General features: G+C 43.0%; 2 protein-coding genes across 2 annotated transcripts; both read right to left on the bottom strand.

Annotated features, from left to right (window-relative positions):
• Positions 1-4,622: 4,622 nt before the first annotated feature.
• LOC142764759 (uncharacterized) lies at positions 4,623-6,044 on the bottom strand. Its single transcript, XM_075865282.1, has 2 exons — positions 5,404-6,044; positions 4,623-5,242 (listed from the first exon to the last, which is right to left on the bottom strand). The coding sequence occupies exons 1-2, from the start codon at positions 5,568-5,570 to the stop codon at positions 4,795-4,797; spliced, it is 615 nt and encodes a 204-aa protein (XP_075721397.1). The 5' UTR covers positions 5,571-6,044; the 3' UTR covers positions 4,623-4,794.
• Positions 6,045-7,942: 1,898 nt separating this feature from the next.
• LOC142764760 (uncharacterized) lies at positions 7,943-8,694 on the bottom strand. Its single transcript, XM_075865283.1, has 2 exons — positions 8,481-8,694; positions 7,943-8,352 (listed from the first exon to the last, which is right to left on the bottom strand). Exons 1-2 carry the CDS (start codon positions 8,638-8,640, stop codon positions 7,943-7,945), a joined length of 570 nt encoding a protein of 189 aa, XP_075721398.1. The 5' UTR covers positions 8,641-8,694.
• Positions 8,695-11,028: the final 2,334 nt, after the last annotated feature.

Raw genomic sequence — 11,028 nt, forward strand, 5'->3', positions numbered from 1 at the left:
TGATAGCTCAACTATAGCTATACTGCTTGAAATGATTCTTCAGTACAACAACTTTGAATTCAATGGAGTGCATTATGTTCAAGTAAGTGGTACGTCTATGGGTACTAAGATCGGGCCAAGCTATGCAAATATATTTATGGGATCCCTTGAGAACAAATTCTTGTTGGGTCGTTCGCTAAAACCTTTTTATTATAAAAGATTTATTGACGACATTTTCATGATTTGGCCACATGGAGAGGAGGAACTTTTGTCTTTTATTTCGGACTTTAATAATGCTCACCCTTCGATATCCTTTTCGCACACATATTCACCAGAGACCATTAACTTTCTCGATGTAACCGTTTGTCTCGATAATGCAAAATTGAGCACTAAACTGTACCGCAAGCCGACTGATAGACAGAGGTATTTACACTTTCAAAGCAGCCACAAAAAGCACTGCAAATCCAGCATACCTTACAGCCAGGCCTTACGCTTTAAGCGAATTTGCTCTGAGCAATCTGACTTTGATAATAACTGTAACCAGCTACGCACTGCACTTCTTAAACAGAAATATCCGCCCAAGTTAGTCGATGACGCAGTAAGGCGTGCCGACGCACAAGACCGTACAGCACTCTGCATCCCCAAGAAAAATCCTAAAAGCCATTCACAGGTTAACCTGGTTTTAACCCATAACGCATCGGCACCTAACGTAGCATCAATTTTCCGTAAACACCACAACATACTTATGCAGAGCGAACGCCTTGCAAAAGCGTTTCCAGAACCACTACGTGTTGTGTACAGACGAGGCAGAAATTTGCGAGATTTATTAACTTCCTCTAAAACCAGACAGAGCAATAACGACCAGGCGCTTGGTTGCCGTCCTTGTAAAAAGCCCCGCTGTAAAGTGTGTGCACACATGACGACAACAACACTGGCAGCCAGTACTGCGACGAACTTCAAGTTCAAAATTAAGGGCAGTTTTACTTGTGATACTGCAAATGTCGTATATTTGCTAGAATGCTCAATCTGTAATGTACAATACATAGGTCATACTGAAACTGCTTTTCGATACCGTTTCAATAATCATAAAGCTCATGTGCATGCCCTTCCTAACTTACCGATTTCAAGGCATGTCACCGAGGCAGGTCATTCATTCAGCAACATGATAGCTACAATACTGGAATCGGGTTTTAAATCACACCATGAACGCGAAGTAAAAGAGTCATTTTTAATTCATAAATTCAAAACACTATCTGCCGGCATGAACGAGAGCCCGGGTACGCTTACTTGCATATTGCCTTAGTAAATCGTCTTTCTTTTTTTTTTTTACTGACAAGTGTATATTCTTCGCACGATGTTGGCCTATTGTCAAATATTACCTACATAATGTAGGTGGCCTTTGTCGCTTCACCATTTACTCGCATTCATTTTGCTCTGCCTGCTTTGTGATTTTGTTTATCTCTCTAGACTTCTTTTTCTTTTTTAAAGGCTTACTGAATGTTTTTAGGCTGTGTTTATCCCGCAGAACGTATGACCAAGTGAGCTACTGCGTGCGCAGTTTGTTATTTTGCTGACCTGTTTCATTCCATACAAGTTGTAGTGTACCTAACACGTGCCAATTCACTATTGTATAATGATACGCGTTTTCAGCTGTATATACACTATAGCCACGTACCTTTGGTGATATATAATCTTGTTTCCTATACTACTGATAATGACTTAGCCGTGTGATACGCAAGGAAGCGGCTTATATATGTGCCCTGTGTGCCATGTGTAACCATTCACTCCGACGAAGGCAGGACCACCTGCCGAAACGTTAGTAAAACTAGTGTTTTTTCGCACGTTTGTCGACCTCTTTTTATACTGCATTTTCCACCGGATCCATTGAATATCACCCCACCATATATATATATATATATATATATATATATATATATATATATATATATATATATATATATATATATATATATATATATATATATATATATATATATATATATATATTGTAGAGCTATTGTGAAGAAGTCAGTTTTGTGCCTGACGGATGTTCACACTCCATATCGCTGTCACTAGGCCTCGACTGGTCTGATCTCTGTAGACACGGCCGCATGACAAAGAAATTTTATTCAAATCATTGAATGTCATTGGCAAACGAAAAAAAAAAGATTGAACGCGAAACTCCCGAAGCCTTCGAAATAAAAACAGAGTGAAGTGTCATGTGTGAGTGACCCCTCAGCTTTTATCACAAATAAAGAACTCGTGGTATAGATAGCGGGTATACTTGGCATTGACATTTTGGTGTTCCATGAAAATTAGCTGCTTCATACCACCTTGAAATATTTGTTGGGAAAAAAATGCACGGTTAATTGTGCAACTGTGGTTTAGATCGCCTTTTCAAGCATGTGCTTCTGGTTAATTTTTGTAGGCGCTTTCTTTAATAACATTTAGTTTTAAGTCCAGCACTTGTCTTTCCTGGTTCCTACCCTGCATACGTGTTTTTCGTTGCTTTCTTCCGACGTAGATCTGTAAAGATCATCCCTATTATCGACATGTGGGCATTGCAACCACCGTTCCACCCGTCCTCATTTTCCCATAATTCACCATTGTGCACGCACAGAAATGGTCTTTATCAACGCGTGACGTGAACGAAAGATATGTTCCAATTAAAAGTCGGCAAACTTATCGATGAGCCTATCAGAGGAATTGCAAGACTTTGATTGAGGCGTGAGTCAAAGTCTGAGAGAGTCCGGCTGAGTTATACTTAAGATAGAGAATTTATTTTCCTAATTGTAAATCTGTCTGATTCCCCACACCCTTGGAACTCGTTCCAGTGAAGGTCTTCGATAAAAACTACTCGCTCATATCTTCGAATAAAAATGATCACCTTAACTTGAAGGCACGGGATGAACTTGCGACATGAATGCACCTCTGAGATGAGATATCAAGATTAAAATGCTAACGTGGCTTAGAAGCTAATGTATACTGCCTACTTCCAAGGTGCACAGCTATTTTTGAATTCGTTTGCAGTGTATTTTGTCATGAAGCTAATGCCGTTTGCCCCAGCATGATTTCACAATTTGAAGTTGGAATTTCCAACAAGACGTTAGAAGTTTCCCCTAAAAAAACGTGATTTTCGGTAATCTTATAGTGATTTTATAAATCGCACTGGCTCCAAATTTAATGATAACAGGTAATGCGTTTATAGAGTACACCGTTCGCCGACTATGACAAAGTATAATGAGCAATTCAAGCTCAAGCGTGTTACAAAACTCGTATGACCTTTTCTCAGAGAAGAATACATATCGGAATAACTATAGAAAAATCTGAATAATTATCCGCAACTTCAATATTATTTATCTAGTGTAATTCACAATTGTACGAAATAAATGAACATGGCTTTAAAAAGGCATGAAAGTGGGTTGTGCAGCATGTTCTGGCACATGTGGAACTCCCCGGAATTCGATTATGCAACATCGTGATTTACATTGAGTTTGATCTACAGTTGTGTACAAAACCAAAGGAGAATAAGCACTGTATTCCACCTTCATAAATCATGCCGCTTCCAAAACGACTGAGCAGCACGATTCGCGAGCATCGAGCGCCCCTTCGCTCTCTCCTGCATTGAACTTCTTGTCCTCAGACGACGCTTCCGTTTTTGCATGAATGAGTGTGGCGATTGGAAAATTATGAAGCGCAAAACAAAATATTCACGAGAACGAGAGAAACTGGACGGGCGCTTGTGAATGCACTTTCACTGTATTGTTTTGCGCTAAAGAAGTTGATTGATTTGTGGGGTTTAACGTCTCAAAACCACTATTTGATTATGAGAGACGCCGTAGTGGAGGGCTCCGGACATTTCGACCACCTGGGGTTCTTTAACGTGCACCCAAATCTGAGTACACGGGCCTACAACATTTCCGCCTCCATTGGAAAGCGCTAAAGAAGTTAACATCTCGAGAAATTTCAAGTTTTGCAAATGTAGTGACAACACATGCTATCAGCTTCTATATCATTTCCTGCCATGTGATACGTTGAAAGCTTTCCGAGTGGATTCCAAGGACGAAGGGGGCAGGAATGAACACACCGCTCCTGCCCTGCGTGACAATTAGTCACTGGCAAGAACAATTTCCTTCAAACTGTAATGCTGTCAGATTTTCGTGATATTTTGCCAGCACGCCTCCAGTTCAGAGCTCCCTATCCACACATTTTTCTTATTCAAACTCCGTTCCATTCATAGTCAGGTTTGACACGCGTAAGCAATTTCGGCTGTTACTCACCCGTCATTGTGTTCGCCCAGTCCATTCTGCGAAAAGCTTGACGACCCAGGCTTTTCCCAGGCTGAAGTTACCTGAGCTTTTTGCGTTCTTTGTACGCCCTAAGGAATGCAGACAGGCTACTAAACGCAGCAATGAGCTCTACTCTACGGGTTTAAGGCAGTCATGGGCACGTTACCAGTAAGAAGTAACAGTGTTACAGTTACAGTTACTGAAGGCAAAAAAGTAACTCTGTTACAGTTACTGATTTTGTAATGGTAACTTGTTACAGTTACAGTGGAAAAGTAACGTCGTTGTTTTTCCGTTACTGTGCAAAATAAGTAATTGATTACAAAACAATTGATAGATTTGAAAGAATAATGGCGTAGGAAGGCATGCAGGTAATGAAAGTTGCATGTTGTGAAACCCTAGACGAAAAAAAAACCTAAAACTCGGCCAATATAATCAAACGTTCTGTAAGGCTCACTTTGTCACATCAGTTTTGTTGTTGTTGTTGTTGCTGTTTATGCAGTTTATGCACACTTGGTGACAAGGAATTTTACTTGCAAAATTCGTTACACTTTAGAATGAGTTGCTTTTCAAAGTTTTCATCAGAGAACTTTCCCCTCTTGATGGACAAAATGTGGCGTCCTTTGCTGAATAGCCGTTCAGCCGGTGTACTGGACGAAATTCCCGTATTTCGCTGAATGAAAATCTTCTTTGTCTTAGGGTACTTCGCCAGCTCGCTGATGTCAGATCCGGGATCACTGAGCCATTGTTGCACCTCGGAGCATGAAAGGGAGGAATGAGGCAACTGAAAAAACACGTCGTCTTCGTCGGTTCCTTCGCTGGTGGCTGCATTTTCATTGAAAATTGCTTCTAGAGCATGACACTCTTCCTCAAGAAGTCGTAACGTCCCTGCTTTCCGCGTTTCAGTCATCCAGAAAAACTTTGGATGTACTGCTGCTGCCAGGGCCAGATCGGCATCCTCCAAAACTCCAGAAAACCTGTACTGAAAAAGGTTACAGAAACAATGTTTGGCCCTGTTGGAAACATTTCACTTTCATTCGTACCACGGACAATCCGTGATACGAATGCATATGCACCCCTGCGAGAGCACGCGATGAGATAGGACGACAAGGAGATAGGCACAGGAAATTGCTCTCACCTTTTCTTGACTGCGTCCTGAAGACTGCTAGCATGGGGTGTGCAGTACTTAGGCGGCGGGAGGGATCGCTGATACCGCAGTAGAGATTGAAGTGTTGGCTGCAGGACGCCCATGTACATATATTGTTCCCCTTGTAGTATATCCAGCGCCTTTGCCACAGCGTACATCGCCTAGAAAAGATATAGTCAATGCACTGCATCATGTTAAACAAATAATCGAAACATACCTTGCAGCATTTATCAATGAACATAGATTTCTCATGCTTCAATCGTGGCAACGAGAATGCGTCGAACGTTGAGTCCATCTTCCCTTTCGGTACTTCGTTTACGTACTTCATGGCGTTGAACAACTAATCCCATCGCGTTGCATCCGGCACAGGGAGATGCCTTGCCAAGGCAGCCTTTATTGCGTCGGCTGCCTGCACAGACTGGCTTTGTTTCCTTCAAAGAGTCTTCAGTTTTGAGAAAACGGTCCTCACCATTTCGCGGTAGGTCCCGTTGTTGCCGGAATTTTCGGCATCTACGGGAGCGACGAGGTTTAGGATGCGCGCGGCACACCTTCTGTGCCGTGACAAGTGGATATCTTGAGAGGAATCATTGTTCGAGCCACTGTCCAGTACCTTGATGTTATTTGCCACAAAATTTTCGTCCTGTTCAGCTTCTCCAAAGACCCTGTGTCCCGAAAAATGGAAATTCCCAACAAAATAGCATGGAAATGAGCTGGTAGAGGCTCACCATTTTTATACAGCATCCATATAATTTGATTGGCTAATTTGTTAGACAGTATGAAATAAAAGTGCCAACGGTCACATGAAAAAATACGGGACAGGACAGAGCACTCCTTTAACAACCAAACTGTTAGAAAAAGCAAGAAAGGAGTGAAGGTCAATATCCATTAACAATTAAAGATAAACGCGACGACTATGCCCAAGCAGACGTACAAATGCACCCAAAAGTTTGCGGAGCGTATGCTCTACTGCAAATGCGAATTTCTGCTCTGTTAGCACGTGGCGCTTCTTAAATAGCTGGTAGCTGTGTAGCTCGCAAGGACTATACTACAGGCCGGAACGTCTATTTGCAGGTTATGTTCTCAGACAAAGCTGGAATATAGCTTCCTCGGAAGTTTCGTACTCCGCACGTTTTTGTGGCGGTTTACATCTGTGTTACGCATCTTACAGAAAAAAAAATATTGCATAACACCGATGATCAGTAGCCTTGATATGTAATATAGCACAATAATGGGGTTTAGAAAAATTGCAAATATCTTATAAAAACAGAAATCCAGGTCTTTTAAAAATACGAGGGACGACACAAAGCGTAAAGTTTCTGTTGTGTGTGCATTGCATTTGCCTCTCGTCTTTTCTAGTCTCAGGGCTTTGTACAATATCTCTGTAGAACGTATTTGTGTTTTGATTCCTGATATTAAGACTTGCGAAGGATATGCAGAAGCTTGTCGTAAATTATAGGGTTACAAAATGTGCCTTAATATGCAACAGTTGAGGGCATGCGCGCAACTCTCCATAGTCAGTGAGATCAGCGATTGCAGAGTGCCAGGCTCATTAATTTATTGCGATCATAAAAAAAGAACGCAGCTGAAGTCTAATTGCAGCTTAAATTAGTTTTTTTTTTTGGGGGGGGGGGGGGGATAAGATAATAAACATAGGCAACCTCGGTGTACACAATGAGATTAAAACATAAGCAGCCTTTTAACCTACCTGAAGGCTTTCACAGAGTTCGAAACATTGTCCGTGATGACGACGCATATCTTGTGCAGAATCTTGTACTTCACAAATACTGCGTGGAGCGCTGTCGCGATTACGTCGTAAGTGTGATGACCTGAGAGCCTCTGTACACAAGCGCTGCGGATCTTCTTTCCAAAGACTCTTCATCTATGTAGTCAAGCGTCACACCCAGGAAGCTTCTATGGAAATTGAAGAAGAAAAAGAGAATAGTCAATCTTAAAACTAGCGATATCAGTCTGGTCATTAGAATGGAGGAAGGGACCTCCACAAGTTTGCTACTACCGCACCAATTACGCGGACGCAAATATCTTAGCTGCATTGCGTTGCAGGCGCTGTCTTGACTAGATAGGAAGGTCAGCAATGCTTTCCATAATAAGCGTTTAAGCTAGATCCACTTCTTGAGCCTTGATTTACTCGGATTCATGTGTCTTCTTTTTTCTTTCTTTTTTTTGTTTACCACAAAACCTTGTGCCACATAAGATGCATACTATGCTTCCTCGCCTGCTTAAAACTTTTAATTGTATTTACACAATTTGCTTATTTCGCTTACGAAACATATTATAAATGACTGTTTTCCCGGGCTCCACATTTTGCAAATTTCACGAAGCGACACAGTTCAGCAAATATTTCGCGAGTACATTTCGCGGCAACCTGTGACATGTAATGCACCCATATCCACGGGGTGACAAAATCTCTGAACGAATCTTACGTTGTTTTATGAGATCGAGAGACCTCGCAAATTAGGACCTTGCGAAAAGCAAACGTGCCGCGTGCTGTTTATAGCCTACACTAAGAGCCTCACCTGTTTGAGGTTGTCCAGCAGTCAGCTCTGCAGCAGACCGTCGATGCCTTCTCCAAGGTGGTGATGAGGGACGCTTTTTGCTCCCTGTAGAGGATGTCGATCTGATTGGCCAATGACTTCCTGTTCATCACCGTTGCCGATGGATGCAGTGCATTAATCAAGCACCGGAACTGTTCATTTTCAACGACTGAAAAGCACTGCATGTCGGAGACTACGAAGTTCACAATTAACCTGTCTAAGCGACTTTGTGATAGAGCCTTGGGTCGACTAGTTGTTGCTGCAAGACAGGACACCAGGGTCTGCGTCGAGCTACCGCCCGCGTGTCTTTTGTCTGCCACAGTGGGACCATGCTCGGCTTTTCTCTTCTTGGAGTCGAACTCCTTCAGTGCAGTCGGATGTTTTTTTTTTTTTCTGCGCACAACGAAAGTTTAGGTTCAGTACAGTAATTTCAACTTGATCGGCATAATTGATTACGTACAGTGAAACATACGCACAAAACCGAAATCTCGACATTTATAATGCTGAAACTTACCTCTAGATGTTTCCGCAGGTTTGACGAAGACGTCTCGCTAGTAGAGTACTGTTTTCTGCTAATGCTGCACAACACCGCAATATTTGCCGCCGTCGTCTTCAACACGGAAAAATATTCGCGGTAGGAAGGCCAAGGCAACTGCTGCTCCGAGTCGACAGGCATGGCTTCCAAACAGGAGGAGTAGTGCTGTGCCTGGCTTCTCTGCGGCAACGTTTTTCTGCGGTGCATCTAGCTATGTTTATAAGGACGTACCAGCGTCTTGTGGCACCAGTAGTCGGCCATCGCAGATGCGGCGCTTTCATAGACGTTTGGACCGGTCCGATATTCCAAAATCCGGGTGAATTCATGATTGTCATGATTTACTCCATCTGAACTATTAATAGCAAAGTTCCCTATTGTCATGCTGTGTTCAACAAGCTCCGTCTACAAATGCATTGAATGGGTGACTTAACTAACGTTTGCTTTCGCGCCCTTCCTCATCAATTAGTGCCCATTTACTGCCCATTTCGCCGAAGTCTCTTCACAATTACCGCATTGACTGCAGGTGTGTAGGCGTGTGGACCGATCATCTGCAGGTGTGCGGTTCTTCAGTTTCGCGTGCCTTGACGACAGGGCTTAAAAACTGTTGGTATGTCCAGAGATGCTTAACTATCCGAACAGGATCTGATACACCTTGGACATAGCGAATACACACAATGAACGTCATATGCAGGGGAACACGTGGTTGATGCACTGGAACGACTGCAGGACATTTATTGTGACGATACCGAGAAGAAGTGCATGGAGACGTGCATGCTGAGGGAAACGGGTGTAACGAGTGAAGAGGACGTCCATTGGGTCTATTCCCCAGATTCTTCAAGGTGTATCAGACCCTGTTCGGAGAGCTTTACATGCCCTGTGCACACAAACCGCTTCTAAGCCTCTGATGGCGAATTCCATTGGGAGAGCAGGAGCACTCAAAAGCACGCTGAAAGTGCTCTCTTCCGAGCTGGCGTGTTTCAGTGGTCGAACAGGTGGAGGAGCACTGTCATCCATTGGTAGGGCGAGAGTGCTTTTGCATCGCTGAGAGAATCCAGGCGCAGTTTGTAGCGCTCTCGCCTGAAAAGCAGAGTAGGTGCAGTTCAACAAGTCACGTGGCCCTTGAATGTCACAGTCTCGGAATTTATCTTCAGCCGGCAATAGTGGCGGATATGGTAGCAGCCATGTGCACTTTGACACCACTGTTTTGTTCGGGTTGCTACGATAACAGCTGGGCGCCTGCTGAAAGTGTCGTTGCACAAACATGCTAGGTATTAGGATAACAAAGAGCGTGTGGCTGACAGGTTTTACGTGTATTTTGCTGCTGCCCCACAGAGAATATGCCAGGGCTTCGAATGTTTTGACCACATGGTCTCCCCACTCATCACCTTATTCACCTGCCCTCTGGGAGTGCCCCGCATTCCATTGGAGGGGTGAGTGGTCCTGCTGTCAGTGCTCTGCCCCCACCCCTCACAACCCTGCCCCTCTACTTCTGTTCCCTCAATAAAATTCGTCAAAAGCCTCTTTAACTCGAAGTAGAGCTTTCACAATTAGCTACCAACACGTTTTAAATGATAGCTTCGGGGTTTCAGCAGTTTTATGCTTCTGTTTTCTAGCCTCCTGTCAAACGCGACTTGCTGGAAGCCTCAGACCAAGAAATACTCCACCCGCATAACAAGAAAAGCGACAGGAGCTCAAGGGACAAAAAGGATATATAGATATTCACCTTGCCCCCCCCCCCCCCAAAAAAAAAAAAACAGGGAGGGTGGCACTTGAACTTGGCACGGTATGCAGTGGCAACATGTCTGATTTACGACATGTAGTTTTACGAATAAACATACCCTCCAGACACACTGCCCTTCAAACCAGCCAGGCAGACAGGTATTTGTAAAATATGTTTCCCTTTAGACATGTAGTATACAAGTAAAGTCCAAACTTGGTCTTGTGCAGGGAGGATATTCCTTTAAGCGATCTGTGCCCTTAAACTGTGATAGGAGCCGTGTAAAGTCAAAAGGTGGAGAGGATGTTGTAAAAAAAAAGTTCGAAAAATGAAAAGCGTTTATTGTTGGCCTCTAACGAGTGTGGCTCTTGGATAATTTTTTACAAAAACAAAAGTAACTGTATTTTACGTTACAGTTACTCAGTAAAAAAGTAACAATGTTACAGTTACAAGTTTATATAAATTAAAAGTAACTAGTTAAAACTACAAGTTACACAAAAAAGTAACCAGTTACCGGTAACGCGTTACTAGTAACTAGTTACTGCCCAAGAATGATTTAGGGCGTGCAACACAAATATCTGTATTCTTTCAAATGTGAGTATTTGGCAGAAGTGAGCTTGGTTGGGATAACAGAAATTTGAAAAAAAAAACAGAAACTCAAGCCAATATTTATGTTGAGAAACCCGATGTTTTGAAGTCTGGTCTCTTTTTTTCTTCAGGGATGAGAAGGCCCGAGTTGTTGGCCACCACTCGTTGCAACCCTGGAAATAGAGGGAGAGCAGTCTCCCCAGTGGTGCGGTTATTGTCTCCCA

This window comes from Rhipicephalus microplus, chromosome 6 (genome assembly GCF_043290135.1).
Source record: "Rhipicephalus microplus isolate Deutch F79 chromosome 6, USDA_Rmic, whole genome shotgun sequence".
Classification (NCBI taxonomy): Eukaryota; Metazoa; Arthropoda; class Arachnida; order Ixodida; family Ixodidae; genus Rhipicephalus; species Rhipicephalus microplus.